Here is a 19,275-nt window from a genome sequence, read left to right on the forward strand (position 1 = left end):
AATGGTGATAATGGTGTTGATGTTGTGTGTGTTTGTGCAGTATCGACGCAAAAAGGACAAAAAAAAAAAAATACTTCATGAGTGAGAATGTGACATTTGCTTTGTTCCATCCCTTCTGAGAGATCATATCTACCACAAATGTTTCTGTGTCATTGGTACTTGAGTAGCACTCAATTGTTACACGAGTAAAGCGAGGTCATTGAATCAACTCACCTGAGGAACCGACAGCATGTCCTGGCATGGGGATTGAGAGACTGACTCCTTCTGATTTCTGGTGAGAAAAATTTATCAGTGGACGATACTAATATGGTATAGTTTATGAATGTGAATGGCAGGGGAACATACTGTATAAGCTTTTATTTTCCCGAGGGTTTAATTTTTGCGAATTTCGCGAATCACAATAATGTCTCCATGCGCCCTGTTAATAGCGCATTAACTTAAGTGTCAGCGTCAATTCGCAAAAACAACATCTCGCGAAAATGTATATGGCCCTGTCATTCGCGAAAATATCTGTACGCGAAAATAACAGCGTATACAGTATATCATTAGCAGAAGAAATACACTTGATTTTCCTGCAGATTCATGGAAAATATTCTCTCTCTGAGTCTACATTTCTTTCTCTAGAACTCTGTACAGACAGACAGACATACATACATACATGCATATAGACAGAAGAACATCCCTCTTTGAAATAAACAGAATCTACATGCCAAGCCACCATGGAATCCTTGGTCAATTCATGAATTGACTGAGAAGATGATTATTGGTTGAGACAAACAACTTCAAGGCATTATCTCATTCACCATAGAAGTCATTCATTGTTCTAATATTCTAGATCATTCATATAATTCACAGGGTTTTTTTTTCTAGCAGTGTATGTTTATCATTGCATGAATTGTTCTTACATGTCTCCAAAGTCTGATGCTTTCTTTATCAAGTTGGTATACTAGTTATGATGTGTTCATTATAGGAGATGAGATTTCATGATATGATTCTTACAACTCCAGGAAAGATCTTCCTGATCTTGTCTGCCGCAGTCTGAGCCTTGGGCTTGCCTCCTCCAAGGGAGTCCTCAAACTCAAACAAGGACTGCCTTACTGGGTTGGAGTATGACACTGTGGAGTTGTCAACGAATGTGATGGTACGAATACCCCAGCCCTGTCAGTACACAAGGAGAAATGAAATCATAGCAGTTTAAGTTTTGCGCACATACTGACAACAGAATCAGAGGAATGCATGGATTTTGTAAAACCTACAGAAATACAACATTATTAAGTGCTTTACACATTCTTAGCCATAACACTGACCTATGTTGCAAATCTCCCCAATGGTCATCCCCCTTCCTTCCAAGCCCTCCTGAGTGTGACTGTATCACCGAGAATACTAAAATTACACCTAGCAAAAAGTGATCACCAGGGACGGAAAGAAGTACATATACAGCTGAAGACAAGAATAATATCTAGCGACCAATGATACGCGTCTTAGGGTCACTCAATGCAGAATGTATGTTTATAAGGCAATGAAATATTTTTCACCTCAATCATGTTGAGCTGTTTACCCCCTTTGGACATTTTAAAGGAAAGAATGAGAGCAGTAGCTAATCACGTATGCTTCTAGCAAACAAACCAAGCATAAGCGAGTTTATAATTATCATAAAGTGTGTGAAGGTAGGTCAATCTCCATCAGTCCACTAACCAAGAGACACCTTGCCACATTGCATCCCAGTGTCCCTGAGCCAAGGAGAAGACATCTCGTCTCTGCCACTTTATCTAGATCGAGAGAGGGCAGCAGACGCCATCTCATCAACTTCAGATTCAAGTCTACGGATGTTTCAGCCAGCCTGGTGGAGAGGTGTGCAATGAAAACTCAATAATAATCAATTGGCATGTATCTAAAATAACAAATAGGACATATACTGTTCAGAGAAGTACCTGTGGATACCTCTATGTGGACTCTTTGGTTGCACAGCAACATCTGTAAACTGTAAAACACAGTATTGCATTCTCAAAGCCTTAAAATACACACATGTAGCAAAGAGTCTCAGAGAAAACATGCTAAGAAGACACCATAAACTCTAAGTCCGTCTCACCTTATTGCATCAGATTGACAAATTGCCCTTCATCAACGCAAACCATGGCTACTACTTAAACACTGAATAATCCGTGCTCAACTATGTAAATGAAGGGCAATTTGTCAATCAGTTGCAATAAAAACACCTTAATGCAAAGATTCGTTCATTTGAATAAGTCTTACCTTGTGGGGTCCATACTGGAGCTGAGGTCTACCTTGCGAGGACCAAGTTTGTTCCTTTGATTCTTCTCCCAGCCAACACACTTTGGGCATGCTGCAGGTGGAAGCAGCAAATCCATCCAGAAACAGGAATTTTACATGATGAAAGAAAATACAGCAACTCTCAGCAAGTCAAATCAATTGCTTGTAAGCTGTACAGCTAGACTATGCAACAAGGAGTGACATCTTCTCAAAAGAGTCATACAAGTGAAAAATGTACCAGATATTTCATCATACGTAATTTTGCACGACACTTCAACTACGCAAGCATGATTTTGTGGCAACATTTTATGCATCCAAATTGAAGAAGTTTTTGATGTTTTACAAAGCAGAACGAAAAAAAAAACAACAACCTAAATTTGCATACAATAGAACATATGACGAGGAGAACTCAAAACATTTTTGAGTAAATGGAATAGATGATGCTACTTGTCCTAAGTAACTGTATGAACATAATATTATGAAGACCACTGAAACAGCTCAGAACTTATATTTTCAAACATGCTTATGAGAAGATATGCAACCTGAAATTAATAGCAGGGCACAATCTGGAATACTGAGTTAAGTCTGCATTTGTTTGTTTGTTTGTTGACTGTTTTAACTGAAGTCTCACTTAAATGAATCTGAGGAAGAAATAATAGTGTGAAGAGAGTTAGAAAGCCTCCTTACTCATCTCAAGACTAGTTGGAGGAATGTGAAGATGAAATATGAGGCTGTGAGCACTGCTTCGCACTCCTTCTCTCGTCCGGTCCCTGAAGGACATGACTGTTATCTCCTTTGCCTCAGACACCCTGCAATAAAAAACAAAACAAAAGCAAAACAAAGATAATCAAACCAAACAATAAAACAAACCAAAAAATGTTTGTGAAGAGAGAACCACAGAGACATGACACTATCTCCATTAAAGTTTTACAAAAATTGCATCTTCACATGTCTATTTAACTTTTTTTTTTAAATTTCACCACTGAAAAAAAAAAAAAACCAAAACCACCATTTAACTAATAAGATTGGGTAGAATTTCAGCTAACATCTTGTCTGTATTTGATGAGGGCATTGTAATGGGTAAAGGGGTGCTGTATCACAAATATATACTTTGGTGGAAGAGAAAACAAAAGTAAAACACAATTCAAGAAATCACAGCTGTAGTAAGCTCACAGGACTAACAAAAAGAACTCAACAAAATTGCATTTCCCTAGGCCTGCAAACAGATATTCATAAAATAAACTGAATGTTATTGAAGAAGTTGCCATTGAACACTGCCCTGATCCTTGCCTACTGGAGATCCCCCATTCTTGTTCACTAGCTGACAGCTACTACATCTGACTGTAAAGATATACGATATTTGAATGATATTCATCTTTAAAAACATATTGTAAGCATAGATCTTCACAGCACTTTGAGGTATATTATTTACATGTCACTTCTCATTTGTATTGTTGATGATGGTTAGACATGATTCTCATAACAAACACTGATACAAGACTTGAGGGGGGTCATCTGCCAGCTATTTCTACCTGCATGGAATCAATCTCCATGATAGGGGATATTTCTCACCAATGACAGGAGATGAGACAGAGGAAATTCCTGAGTGACCATCCAGGGTAGTGGTCAAGGGTGCAGGGGTCAGCAAAACCAAACATGACCTTTAGCATCCAAGGAGAGAAAACCACAAAGGTAGTATACAAGTAAGATATATGTCACATTTTATCAATCACACAGCACTGAAAAGTTCAGTCACATATGATTCAGATATACACACAGCACTTCAATAATAGGAAGTCACTGGAAACAGGAAAGTCCTTAATTTGTTTGATGTGATGGAAAGTTCATGTTGTGCTACATCATTTCTTAACACTGTTGCTACTTTGGGTTCATACACAGTAACATTTTATCAGGATATCAGGATTTTAATTCTTCAGACTGCTCTGTTGCAAATCAAATCCAAAAGTCACAGCATCAAACCTATTACGGTCTTCAAAATTTTGCCTCACAGGTGGCTATTCACAAACTGAGTGACACAGAAAACTGATGATTATGTGGTGGACCTGACTGTATAATGTGTATTTGTATACAATAATGTGCGCCTGTCTACATGTACATGCTAGGTAAGGTGAACATCTTTATTATAACTCAAAGTATCAATGTTAACCACATACACACTTTGTTACACAATGAGCCACTTTATGACTCATATCAAAACATCTATTTCTCATAACCACAGGGTTACACAAGGAAATAACTCTAACAAACAGAACTCAGCTGCATGTAATATATTCTTCAGGTTTCTCCTTTGAGTAAAGTAAAATGATTGGTTTTCAATGGCAAAGCCATTTCACTCACAGAAGCAATACAAGATATGAAAGTAAAATGTTTTGTTGCAGTTTGATAACACATGGCAGTGCATCTAATAGCTTGTGACACTCAGTCACAAAGAAAACACAAACTACATTTTTTGATGACATAACTCTCCTAGACTATTGTTTCGTTCTTTTCAAATGGGCAAATTTGCTAGTGAAGAAAACTTGTGCCAGATGAGTTGAGTCTTGTTTCCTATCAGTCATGTCCTGCCATGTCTACCTCATTACCTGTGACTTGTCATTAGTCTCATCCCAGGCACTAAGTGGGAACACCTTGAATTCATCTCCCTCCGAGGAAATCAGGAAGTAGGCCAGGTCACGACCCTCAGCCTGACACGCAGCGTCATATGCAGTCTGGAGGCTGGAAATCTGACAAGATATTAGCGACAAAGTGTAATGATTAAGACCCAACCCTGTAGTGCATTATAACTACTGAATTTTGCATACAATTCTGCATTCTTGTAAAGATAAAAACATTAATTATAAAAGCAAAAGGGAATAATGACATCATCAAAACTAATTTCCAAATAATTAATACAGATGTGAAAACACACTGTTTTCTGGCTAAATAATATATTTGTTCATTGTCAAAGGTCTCTCATATTTAGAAGCTTTTCCTTTCCTAATACAATGTACAGAAATATTATAATGACTGTATGGGAACAAGGGACAAATAGTCCACTGATTATACACGTAACATTGTTGTTGTTCACTCAGGAAACTGTAGAGGAAGTTAACCACTTACAAAATGCAAAATGAAACATCACAAATCCCATCACCTGATATTCTATCTTTCCTCGGAAATCCAGTTTCATTTTAGTGAAAAATAAAATCACATAGATGTGGTTTGATATGACTAATCTGGAAAGCTTCAAAACAGCGAGTCAAAATCAAAGTATTATCTCTAGTGCAAATTGGGGTCCAGTGGTGATCACCTACATGTGCAAACTTGTCAGAGAATATGAGTTATAAATTGAGCATGCCTTCCATAGAGGAAACTGACCTTTGACCCTGACATGACCTTCTCTAGTCTCTCTGGAGATCTGGTGTGTCTGACTCCTTCTGGGGTGATGAGGGCAGGGAAGGCAAACCAGTAGCTGTAGTGATACTTCTTCAGGTCCTGATACAAAATCAGCATTAACACTGGTTAGCAATACAAAGAGTTCAACACTATCTCAGAAACTAGACCTTCCTTTACATTCCATCGTATGTATAATTTGACACCAGCATAGTATTTTTTTTTTTTTGCAGCTAATTCCTTTATCATCCAGCATAGAACATGTCATTGGTAATTATGATGGTGTCATCAAAATGCAGAAAACAGATAGAAATATAATCTGGTAAAGTAGTCAATATGACAAACTTACAGTATACAATTTTGGGAAAAGTTGAGAACTTCAGTGTCTGAAAAAGCAGCAATGATGTGCTTTATCACTGATCTACAAAACTTTAGCACAAAAAAAAAAAAAAAATCATTCAGAAATTCTCACCTATTGTTTGTTTAAAGCTGCATGATCACAGATGATAACATTAAAATGAAATAAATAATATCAACTGTGATAGAGTGTCTGACACTATCAATTGTCTCTTCAGAAAACATAATATCAGACAGTAATTATTTTGAGAAAAGTCCTCATATCTTTATTAGTAATCACATGCAGTAAAGACCTTTCACAACTTTTCTTTCTCTGTCGGTATAAAAAAAAAAAAACAAGGAAAAGTAGAAATCACGCGGTGCGTAATATATGTCCCCGCCGGAAGTAGCATTTAGTAGCAAAATGTACAATATAGGTAAAAAGATCAAGGTCAAAGGTCAAAGAAGTCAAAGGTCAAAATTCTATGTAGAAGATTTGAAGCCCTCACCTAGTGCCATTACATAAAGCAAACGGAATCGAAATCGGGTTAGAAATAGCGAAGGAGTAGCATTTTGTAGCCAATGTACAATATAGGTAAAAAAATCAAGGTCAAAGGTCAAAGAAGTCAAAGGTCAAAATTCTGTGTAGCAGTTTTGAAGCCCTCACCTAGTGCCATCACATAAAGGAAACGGAATCGAAATCGGGTTAGAAATGGCGAAGGAGTAGCATTTGGTAGCAAAATGTACAATACAGGTCAAAAATCAAGGTCAAAGGTCAAAGAAGTCAAAGGTCAAAATTCTGTGTAGAAGTTTTGAAGCCCTCACCTAGTGCCATCACATAAAGCAAACGGAATTGAAATTGGGTTACAAATGGTGAAGGAGTAGCATTTTGTAGCAAAATGTACAATATAGGTCAAAAATCAAGGTCAAAGGTCAAAGAAGTCAAAGGTCAAAATTCTGTGTAGAAGTTTTGAAGCCCTCACCTAGTGTCATCACATAAAGCAAACGGAATCAAAATCGGGTTAGAAATGGCGAAGGAGTAGCATTTTGTAGGCAATGTGCAATATAGGTCAAAAATCAAGGTCAAAGAAGTCAAAGGTCAAAATTCTGTGTAGAAGTTTTGAAGCCCTCACCTAGTGCCATCATATAAAGCAAACGGAATCAAAATCGGGTTAGAAATGGCGAAGGAGTAGCATTTTGAAGCAAAATGTACAATGTAGGTCAAAGGTCAAGGTCAAAGGTCACAACTGAAATTCTGTATAGAAGTTTCAAAGCTCCCATGTAGTGCTATCATATAAAGCAAACAGAATCAAAATCGGGTTAGAAATGGCGAAAGAGTAGCATTTTGAACATTTTGATCACACACGGACGCACGGACAGACAGACACACGGACACACACACGTACGGAGCCCGTTTCATAGTCCCCTGCTCGAACTCGTTCGGCGGGGACGAAAAAAAACACTTGGGGGTGTAAATAGATGTGAAGGTTTGATCTTACAGCGAAAGTGAGGAGAAGGAAAGGAGACAAGAGAGATGGGTCTTGGATGGCAGCACCTTGTCTGATGTCATCCCATAGCTGTAGAAAGAAAAACACAAACAAAGATGTTAATCATGAAGAATTTAAATCTGATATTATGTAATAAAATCCTCGTCAGGTCACTGATCATAGATGAAATCATAACTTTCCAGTCACCTCTAAGAACATATCACTTATTTGTGATAATTCAAAGACAGGAAGATCGACATTAAAAACTTAATCAGGTAGCCTGCACACTAGTGTTAAAACACAATACAATACTTCAAATGGCAAATGAAGAACAAATCTATATAATCATGAACATTTCACATAAATGGATTCTATTACATCAAAGACATTACATACTGCCCAAGTTGATTGTTTATCAGTCAACACACATTTATTGTTAGGTGAGCAAACCAAAATTTACAGTGTGCCATCTATGCCTTATATTTTGTGAGGTTTAAATTTTTGCGAAGTCGGGTGCTTTTCACGAAGTTAACAACACACAAAAATATTTAACTCTGATCCCGACACGAATACAACGTGCACACATACACTTTTGCTATATTACTGTACTCAAAGATTGCAAATTTAACAACTTGCGAAAATGTCCATAAGTTCCAATTCGCGAAATATTAGACTTGCTAAATATATGGAGTATGCAGCACTCAATATTTTTTTTTTTTTTGTAAATAATATAGTGGTAAGTGACCTTTTCTGAAGTTTTATCCAGAAGAGCTTTCTTGTCACAAGTCTTGAAAGCATCCAGGGTGTTGAAGTTCACTAGTGTGCCCCTTGATAGATGACAATGTGGTGGAGTACTTGCAGAGCTAGAGAGCAGAATCAAAATAAATTTTATCATATACTGTAAAAGTGGAAATTTTCGCGGTGTTCAAATTTTCGCGCATTTCGCGCAACCAGAAACTAGCGCGAAAATAAAAGCACGCGAATATTTTTGCTTGCCATATGTGCCTGTGCGTGATGTCTTGATTCCGCGGAATTAAAAACACGCGAAACTCTTCCGACCCGGCCAAGCGCGAAAAATTAGTCACGCGAAAATATCCACTTTTACAGTAATAACATGTAGGGAAAATTCAGTACATAAGACAAATCAGATTAGCAGAATGTATATCACCCAATCTATTCAATTAAAGATTATGAGATCTTTACCTCTTTGAATTTTGAGGGCAAAGTTGATGAATATTTCAACTTCAACAGTTTGGTAAAGATCGGAGGAGTACCATAAAAATATCTTTGACATACATGCATGATGGAAGTGACAAAGAATATATAATGAATCTGCGATGTGTTTTTGGGTGTGGCTTTGCTTGCTCTAAAATACTGTAAAAGTGGATATTTTTGCAAGACTAATTTTTTGCGCATGGCAGGGTGAGAAGAGTTTTGCGTGTTTTTAATTCCGCGGAATCAAGACATCATGTACAGGAACAAACGGCAAGCAAAAAGATTCGCGTGCTTTTATTTTCGCGCTAGTTTGTGGTTGCGCAAAATGCGCGAAAATTTCAACAGCAGGAAAATTTCCACTTTTACAGTATATCCTTACAAGCTGTCAAATTCAAAATCATATACACAGTTTCTGGTACTTTACATAGAAAGCCATGTGATGATCAAGATTGTTCTTAAACACAATGAGTCACTTTATGACTCAACCCAAAAGACCTACTTCTTATAGCCACATGGCCACTCTCACATATGAAGCAAACTTACTATTAACTGCTTGTGATAAAACATCTAGACTTCTCTTTACAAGTAGAGTAAAATGACTTTAGTTTTGAATGACAAAGTCGATCTCATACACTGAAACAATAGAGGATATGAAAGTAGAACTTCTCTTGCACAGTGTGATAGCATCAGGCAGCAATTCAACTGTCACTATCTATGTGTAGTTTCAGACTATATTACAAAACACATTTCAGTGCCATGCAAAATGTTCGTAATTGTCGCACTTCAACTTCACTTGAATATATTATTTCTTTAATCTGTACTATCTTTATCTATTCTAACAATTTAGTATAACTGTGGGTTTTTGGATTGACGTCTGCCCCAAGAAAGGAAAACGCACAGCTCCTGCTACAAAAGCAAAACTTACGAGTCAAATGCATTGAAGTCCAGGCACAGTCTACAGGGAAGTCCATCGGGATCCCCTATCAAAAATCGAAAGAGAAAGGGATAACTTCATACCGGTTACACATGTCTCTTAGTCACACAAGAAAAAGTGTTCAATATTACATAAGGGAGACAAGAATACATCACTCTTGCCCGGGCAGAATTATAATGAAGTGATTTGTTGTTTTATTATTCATGTCAGAATGTGTCAAATCATTTTATCCAGGATTCTTTCATTCATTTTATGTGGTTGGTTTTTATTGGGCCATGATGCATCAGCAGTCAAAGATGCAAAGTTAAAGGAAATACTATGGCATTATGTTACATTTCATCCAGTTTTCAACATCAATCACTGGCTGATATATTAAATTGCTGCTCTCAATATAAGACACAGATCTGATGTATAAAATACACTACAAACCAAATAGTGTCTTGCCAAACATGAAGACTAAACCTACTTCAGATGTTGACATTGCTGTTCCATGGAGTGATTTCAAAGTAACTAAAAGTGGATCAGTTGCAGTATCACCCAGCCTGTAGCTAGGGTTACTTAAGACAGACCCCCACATATTTTTAAACAATGAACTCACCATTGTAGTAGTAACCATGTATGTCCTTTGGTTTGTCATCCAGCTTGTACTCATTCAACTTCTTCTGGGTTAATTTATGCCAAAAACCAACATCCAGGGCACTGCTGAATGGAGCAAACTGTAGCTGTGTTTGGTTCATCTCTTCATCCTTTTTTGTTGCCATGGTGATATCTACATCAAATAGACACAGACATAAAAAAAGGTAGGAAGTTACTTGAACACAGTGACCATGCCCTCACAATAAATAGTATTGAATTGCAAACAACTAATATGCTGAAATCGATTCACTCTGACATGCAATTGATAGTTATGGCCCAATGTATGTAATCAATCATAAGATATCACAGCAACCACGATCAGGTATTCTCTGAGAATGCAATACCTACAGTGTACCTCATTGGGTATCATTTCCTATTTCTGTTGTTACCAAAGAGAAGATGTGTTATCAAAGCATTATTTCGTACATTTCTTATGCATATGTATCTATCATAGAGTTAAAAATCAACAATTTCTGCAGTTGTATGGGTCCTATGTTTTACCTTCAATTATATGATAAGACTGTTAGGTAAGTGAAACTGTCCAACAAATTTTTGGATTATCAGGCATATGATCATTAAACAACAAAGTGGGTCTTCGAAGAAAAGGATTATTCAAATTTACACCAAAGAGGAACAGTGTGAACGTGACATTTCTGTCTTTTAACACAGAATAGCTTCAGATGTATATACACTGTATCAAGAATCATTTTGATATAACCATTGTTGCTTATGTACTTTCCTTCTGAGAATGTTTACATTTAGTTGTAAGTAAAAACAATGTACAAGTTACTACTACTGTGCACGAAGCTGTTCTACAGTGTAACTAACAGGTGAATAAAATCTATGCTGTGACATACTGGTACTATGTTTTATGTAGGCTAAAGAGATTAAAGCATCTTTCATACTGAGATGGGATATAGACTGAATGATGTGTTTAGGTAAGCATACCATCAGATAGGTGAAGATGAGACTTTATTTATGCTGAAAAAAACAAATTACTAGTGGTCTGTTCATTCATTCAAAATCATTTTGTTTGTATAGTTAAAAATCTGGTTCAACCTCGGAAACTAAAAGCTAGTGAATCTTATAAGCCAGGCATATCATGCCATCTGTGGGAAGAGCAGGCACAAGTGTGTTCTACTACTTCACTAGTCTATATAATTCTAGTTCAACTACTGTAATGGGTCCCCCAAAATAATAGACAGATACCTGCCAAATGAACTTCAATACAGAGAAATGTGAAGTCATGCACATGACATGGTATGGAGTAGGAAACCAAAACGTATACATCATCTACTGGCAGTTAACTTTAAGGTTGTTGACTAATGTTGCTACCTTGGAGTCCACCTCTCCGATATAATGTTGTAGAGCAAACATGTAAACTGGACTGTAAATCACGCCGATAAAACGTCAGTACTATAAGGAGAAATCTGTCCGAATAGTGTGATATAGCTGTAAAGAAGGCTGCATATCTTGCCCTAGTCCATCCAAAATTAGAGTATGCAGCAGTTTGGGTTCCTCACCAGGCATTACTACTGTACATGTATACGCTGTTATTTTCGCGTACAGATATTTTCACTAGTGAGAAGGTCGCAGACATTTTCGAGAGATGTTGTTTTCGCAAATTGACACAGAGGCCTTCATAAGTGCATTACTACCGTGTATGGTGACATTTTCGCTTGTTGTTAAATTCGCAGTCCAACTGTGATTCGCGAAATTTGCGAAAATTATAACCCTCGCGAAAATAACAGCTTAAATATACAGTAACTAATCAACAAGATAGAAATTGGTCCAAGGCACAAGGAGAGCAACTCGTTTTATGATTACTCCTCTACAGCAAGTGTGACCAACTTGTTACAAAATGGCCTTCAATGGAAATCGTTCTGCAAAAGAAGACAACACTTAAACAGTTGTCTCGCCCATTTCTATAAAGCAACTTACCAACAAGGTGTAATGTACAGTACATTCCTCCTCATGTCAAAGAAACCAGTCGTGCAAGATGAGATGACAAAAGATTACATTACAATGCACAATTCAACAATAAAACCTAACCCTATCTGCACAAAACTAGACAACTGGAACAATCTTACCTGTGATTTGTTTACGATTAAACAGCATGCACTATATTTGTTTTTATGCTATCATGACCGAGTTCTTACCTGAATCCCATACTTATTTCAAATTCTAAAAAAAGTCATAATTTGATATGGTACTAAAATTGTATCAATTTTTATTTTTCTCTGGTTCATACACCCCCTACAAAAAGTCTTTTCATTTTTCAAGGCCCACAAATGTGGAATTCTAGACTTAACAATTTACACATTGATGTCAAATGTAATAAGACAGGAGTCAGTAGATCTAACTCAAAATGGTTTCACCAAAGTTTTCAAGCAGCATTTACGCTTAGACTAGAGTAAATACTTGAAAAGTAAATTCTAAAACTAATCAATAATGTGATTCTGTTCAATAGAGAATTGATACTGTACGAGCTGAAATTTTGCGGTGGTTTTATTTTCGCGAATTTCGCAAATCGCCTTTGAACCGCGAAAATAACAACATGCGAAAATAACAAGACGCGAATAACTAAGTTCAGTTAGACCCTCGCAACCGCGAAATTAACAACACGCGAAAATGTCCTTTATTTATCCAAGTAGCGATTCGCAAAAATATCTGTACGTACGCGAAAATTTCAGCTCATACAGTAGATTAGAGTCTAGTACAACAGGGGTGTGTTCATGGATAATGGAAGCCTCGGAGACCGTTCCTGCGGCGGCTGTCGCAGTTAGGATAATAGGCATCTTGTAACTGTAAGTTGTGTGTTCATACATTTGCTTGTGAATGAATGAACAATCCACCCAACCAAAACTGGCTTAGAGTCTCCTAAATTCCAAATCAGGCCTAGCCCTAATCTATGAATAACTAAAATTTACGTCAGAAGAAACCCCGGGGCGCTCCTTGTACACAGTTATAGTAATATGCCGAACGCAGAGCGTTCGGGCTGGTCGCAGATAACGTCAGAACAGGGAGGTGGAAAGAGAGCACCTCCCTGGCTGGCTGGTCAGAACTGACAGAAGTAGCTACATCGCATCGCTCATGAGTAGGACCATCTCTCGACGACGATGCTGTACAGTGATATCCATGTGAGATCCTCTGTAAATCATGACAAACATTGCCGACAGTAATAATCGACAACTTTTAATACACCAGGTCCCGCTACGCTGCGCTGCCCAGCAGCCAGGGTCCACGACATTGACACACATTCCATTCTGACTGAAGACCGAGACACGGCACAGCACAAATTTGAAGATACGGGACTACGCAAATAGAACTAGTCGCAAACCCGTCTAAAATAGACGCCTTCGAATCCAGGCTACAAGAGCTAAATGATTTCCAGTTCACGCTTGAAATGATCAGCTTCAAACACCTGACTTAGCCTGTAAGTTTGTCGATATAAGAGTACTGATTACTTACTTCAGTTGACAGTCTAAATACAGAACGGCGTCATCTGAGGAAGAGAGCTTCTGCTGTTGTGTGACGTGTGTGTGGGAGATCCTGATCCGCAGGATTCTCGGCGGCCGAACGAAGTCACGCGATTCGCCAGCATACAGCACTCGATAGAGCATCGTGCGCAAAGTACTCAATTATTATTTTGGAGTAGTCCCCTTTACAACAGTCTGTTATAATATTACAAGTAAAACCGGGTAATAATAAGTGAAACCACATTGTTGGTACGCCTCGCGGAAGTCAATAGGGCGTACTTGTACAGGAAATTCTCAGAGCCTCAGTGATCGGTTTCATTTCATTTTCATTAACACTGCAGAATTGTCCCATTCCAGCCCAGTGCTGAGCTCAGCTTTTTGTTATTGACGTTCATTCGGATTATACTACATCTACTCATCAAAATCCATTCCAAAATTTCATATAGCTACGTCGTTTACTTTGTGCCATGGTTGTATGTATTATGCTAACCAAACTAGTTAATAAACTCTTCATATACCAGGTATCTATAGCAATTATTCAAAATAATCATAACTATTCTTATCTACAGCTATCCACCTTTCATAGCCACTTAATATCCGTACATTATATTTGTCTATATCCAAACATAGGCCTATGATTTTTGTCCTATGTTTTATATTCCTCTCCATCTACCCCATCCTACTCCACCTCTTCCCTGTTTCTCTTTCGATCGATCCATTTACAATTTTGGCACAACTGCAGCAGCTGCTGCCGACCGAGACAAGGTGCGGCCATAAAGATATTTCGCAAAGTTCCTGTCCAACGCCGCATTTGATTATGACGCATATCATGAGTATATATACAGTAAGATATAATGGCCGCTTTAGGAAGACTCGTCATTCGCACTTCGAGTCAGTGCAGCATCTATATACAAAGAGATTTTTCTCACTACATACTCCTATCCAGAAGTTCTAACTCTTAGAGCCGCCAGTATATAGTGCAGCATCTAGATGTTACTATGGCAACGCGTTCACTCATTTCATTGATATTTAACAGTTCCGTAATGTATACTTGCACAATCATTTGAAAGCTTAGAGAAATGTCTTTGCAGGCTGAGGCGTACTCATTTCTATGAAAATTGATTTCTTTTTCTTTCTTTGTTCAAACCACTTTGTTCGTCTATATAGTTTTATAATAATAATAATAATAATAATGATAATAGTGGCTACTTGTATAGCGCACAGGTCCACTTTTCAGTGCTCATGGCGCTTCAAAAATGAAAAAAAAAAATCATATATTTACATGCATATACATACTCAAACATTTCAACAAAGAAGAAAATGGTAAACAAAAGCAAATATATACCAAATAAAGAATACAACATATATCAATTAAAAATACAATATTGATCCAATATTAATGACATACAGCAATTACAGTCCTCAGTATGAAAGGAAGAGATAAGTTTTAAGTTTGGATTTGAATGACTCTGTAGATGACAGTTCCCTTAACTGAAGAGGTAACTGATTCCACGATTTTGGTCCCATAACGGAAAAAGCACGATCACTATACCCATGTTTTATTGTTGTTGTTGTTGGTTTTTGCACACAGAAAAAAAAAAAATCTAAAAGAGAAAAGCGTGATAAACTTCACAGACCCGAAGGGCACCAAAATACAAATGGCTGAAGTGAATATAACATAAATCATTTTTGACAATGCAAATTTCTTATTTGACCTGTAATATTTCACTTTCATTAAAAAGAAGTAAATCGGACCTTTAAACTGGGGGACGTATACGTCCCCCAGTTTAAAGGTCCTGTTTACCTTTGGGAGCAGTGATTTAAAGAAAAAAAAAACACAAGATATATATAGTTAACGTTGATATCGAGCATGGGGGAAAGTTTTAGGGAAGAAGATCTATCTCATACGGGTCATTCAAATGAGCAAAGCAGGACATGATGCTATCAAATCACTGAAGAATACTTTTATGTTGATGGATGCAATAATGAATTAAGCTGATTAGAACTTTAGTATACTAGTAGGCAATGTCTTGTCAGTTATTTAATATGACGAAAGACTTAATGATCCAAGGAAACTATACTTTCCAAACTTTACGATTTTTGTTATGTTTTGATCAACGATAATATAATGAATTTGGTTCTGTATTCAGATTATATTTGCGATACAATTGCGCGATGGAAGAATGGGGTGAAAAATGGCTGGTTATAGTTGGTCATAATATTCTACCTCTGAAACGTCCGACTGTAAATAGAATGTTGCGAACATGTCACATAACAGTGATGAATACGCGTACACTCACGCTCATAGGTTGAGATTTACTGGCTAAACTGTCGCATGACTAACTCACCCTGTTTCCTCACTTTTCTGACGATAATGATTTTTATAGTTACGTAATGATTCCGGTCTGGTATCATGCTTGCATAAACTGCGATATAAGGACAAAAAATTCACACTTAGTGGCGTGCCACATGATTATTATAACACTTACTGATTGAACGAAGTTGTACAGAGAATTAACAGACTTTCAACTCTGATCCCCTACCCCCATAAACAAAAATAATGTGACTTTGCGATGATTCGACACATTGTTTGACAGACAGTCTGAACGACAGAAAACCTGCAGTTTCCCCAAAATGTACAGTATTCATACAGACCTATTCAAGACTAGTAACTATATGTACCGATGGTTATCCAACTTCAAAGGGCCGGGACAGTGACTTCTGTATATTGACATTGATGGATTGTAAAATCATATGACTATGATGGTTCAAGAAAGAGTGATTTAATTCACCTGGTTTCACTAAATGCATCTCGATGTGTGGTGTCTATCATAGTGTTTAGTTGCTTTATCAGCCTATAGCTCGGGCACACACAACCATGTTGCAATGACTATAGTAGTCCAGATACTGGACGATTTTTATCATCCGCAGTCCCCACACACTCGGCACCCACCCAATGCGCCCAACCGCTGATTGCGACACTCCACCAATTGGTACTCCCGAAAAAAATGCCCCGGGAGAGAAAGTTGTCGGTACTGCCACATGAAACATAGTTATTCAGATTCAAACGATACATATTGAAAAAACAAAGAGGCTTAGAAAGAGTGCAACATCTTATCTTCTAAGCCTTTAATATTCTTAATGATCTCTTAGTACTATATACATTATATACTATACTATAGCACTATATACATCGCTTATCATTGCACTTATAATCCAAATATTGAAGCAATTTCATTGGTGTAATAACAATGGCGATTAAAAAATAATGGTGATTATTCATACATGGTAGAGTATCATCTTCATCATCATCAGCATTGACATTGTTATTAACACCGCTCTTTTCAAGTTTTCACGTTCTACTTTCTATCACTAATAGTGTCATTGATATTGCAGCTATTCATCTATTCTTCCTACAGAAGGAAATCACTTTGTCCAAGGTATAATAAGCCATGAATACCAAGGTATCGATGAGCACGTGACGTCACAATGGAGGTGTGAGGTAGGGACATGAGTAATGACCGACGGGCAGGTGATTGTTTTATGTTTTATTGATAGGTATATACAACTTATCAACATTTTTATATTGATTGTTTCTATCCCCAGCTCACATTTTAGAACTATTTTGAAGCACTATAGCTGGGTCTTTTTTTTTTAATCTGCAAATGGTAAATAATACCTTTAAATCAACTCGCAAGTTCCTTGCTTATACATATCCGCACACTCTAGCCTGACGAAAACCTTTTGATCCCGCGGTTATACAATAGCGAACTCATTATGAGCTCGTAATGAGCCTATACAAGGATAATATTATGTACAAATGACGACCATGATATAATATCATGCTAACTTATGACATAATTTTTTTTTATATATACCGTGAATTTGTATTATCTGGTATTACTGCTTCGTTGACTGCTTATAGAGGCTTGAATCCATTGAACTGAAGCATATAGTTCTGTATACATCAGGGGGCGCGACTGGCGAAGTGGGGTGGGGGATGTCAATGTTCGATAGTATTGATGGTCCCCCCCCCCCCTTATGTGCATATGTGTGTATAATAGTGTGTCACAACTATCATGCAACAACAACAAATTATTTTGTATTCATTTTGAATTTAACCAATCTGGAAGGGGCATTCGTATTGAAAAATAGTATGTTTTCCGCAACCTATATCCTTTGTGTATAGCTATCAGATAAATGCAGCTCAATGACATAGATCAAGACACGTTGCATAAAAACTCTGGATGTGTTACAAAAGAGTATAGCGATGTCATTGATACCACTTCTTCTTTCTTATTTAAGAACATCCCGATTTAGCGTTAATGCCGCAGATCGTATTGGGTGTCCCTTGCAGAATAAGGGGGATCATCTTTGTGACGTAGCCGATGTCACAGAGAACACTATTCAGACTTCACCAATTCCGAAAACCGCGCGCCGAGGTGTGTGAATCGTTCGGATTCATGTGGGCTTGGAAGGTAAGACTAAGAAGTTGTTGTGTCTAGACACCCGATTATTCTGTAATCGCCTGATGCCATATGCCATTGTTATTTTCATTAGGCATGTGCCCAACTATAGTAATGCCAACAGTTCGCATGGCTGTATTCCATCCCCCGCTCTGTTCATAAAAAGGTTATCCGTGTAAGATTGTCATGACTGTGATGCATGTTGTTTAATATCACGTGGAGTCTGCATTATTTAATGCAGACTCCACCATACCCTTTTCTCTGTTTCTCCATTACTTTGTCAGATATCTTATTCTAAGCTTCAGCCCACTATACAACATTATTGACGACAATGACGAAGTTCAACTAGCACTTTTACCTCATATTTCCATCCTATAAAGCATAGGGCCTCTCGTGTTCCACCCATGGACTTACAGCTTATTTTTCTGCATCCCAAATTCACGGGAAATGAATACACATGTGTTATGCTGCTTGAAGTCGGCGGAGCGTGAAGATGTTTGAAAATGTTCATTGATTTGGTGACCTTGGAACTGTCTATGGTCGCATTGTCATAACATCAGTTTGTGACAGGTGTATTCATGGGGCCAAGGAGTATTCATTCCAACTGATTACCTTCCTATTGACTGCTTGGCCTCCACTAGCCGTGTGTTCATGCGTTTATTCAGATTATTAACCAAGAACCAATGTAAAATTCCATCGTTCTTATGAAAAACACCTACCCCTAAAACCCACTCCTCTACAAATCGAAGCCACATGAGACAAGCTTCACCAGTTGACTGTGATATAATCTACAGTGACACACATCGCAGAGCCCGTCAAACGATCTCGCCACAGGTTATTTTTGAAGACTCTTTAGTGTTCGGTGCATGGTAATTACGTACACAGCATTTTACAAAGTCATTAATGACCATGTCACGCGTCACACTTTCCAGTTTTCTTTGTTGAGATGGTTCTTTTTTGTGTGTTTTTTCCCTTGTGCATAATAACTATGGATTATGCTTTCCTGCTGTTATAACTTAAACAGTTCTCTAATTCACAACTTTGTGTTTCTATTTACG

At 37.5% G+C, this 19,275-nt stretch overlaps 1 protein-coding gene across 1 annotated transcript in view; it reads right to left on the reverse strand.

Annotated features, from left to right (window-relative positions):
* The window catches only part of LOC140246320 (ubiquitin-like modifier-activating enzyme ATG7), a 30,319-nt gene that overhangs the window by 9,227 nt on the left and 1,817 nt on the right, over positions 1 to 19,275 (reverse strand). Inside the window, exons 3-14 of the mRNA XM_072325794.1 lie at positions 10,235 to 10,405; positions 9,628 to 9,682; positions 8,233 to 8,350; positions 7,500 to 7,577; positions 5,650 to 5,766; positions 4,875 to 5,015; positions 3,844 to 3,932; positions 2,959 to 3,080; positions 2,254 to 2,344; positions 1,696 to 1,840; positions 1,000 to 1,158; positions 214 to 271 (exon numbers count right to left, since the gene is read on the reverse strand). Of these exons, the coding sequence (XP_072181895.1) occupies positions 214 to 271; positions 1,000 to 1,158; positions 1,696 to 1,840; positions 2,254 to 2,344; positions 2,959 to 3,080; positions 3,844 to 3,932; positions 4,875 to 5,015; positions 5,650 to 5,766; positions 7,500 to 7,577; positions 8,233 to 8,350; positions 9,628 to 9,682; positions 10,235 to 10,397 (1,336 nt within the window). The 5' untranslated portion in view covers positions 10,398 to 10,405. The remainder of the gene's footprint in view (positions 1 to 213; positions 272 to 999; positions 1,159 to 1,695; positions 1,841 to 2,253; positions 2,345 to 2,958; positions 3,081 to 3,843; positions 3,933 to 4,874; positions 5,016 to 5,649; positions 5,767 to 7,499; positions 7,578 to 8,232; positions 8,351 to 9,627; positions 9,683 to 10,234; positions 10,406 to 19,275) is intronic.

The sequence above is a fragment of the Diadema setosum genome, chromosome 2 (genome assembly GCF_964275005.1).
Source record: "Diadema setosum chromosome 2, eeDiaSeto1, whole genome shotgun sequence".
NCBI classification, from domain to species: Eukaryota; Metazoa; Echinodermata; class Echinoidea; order Diadematoida; family Diadematidae; genus Diadema; species Diadema setosum.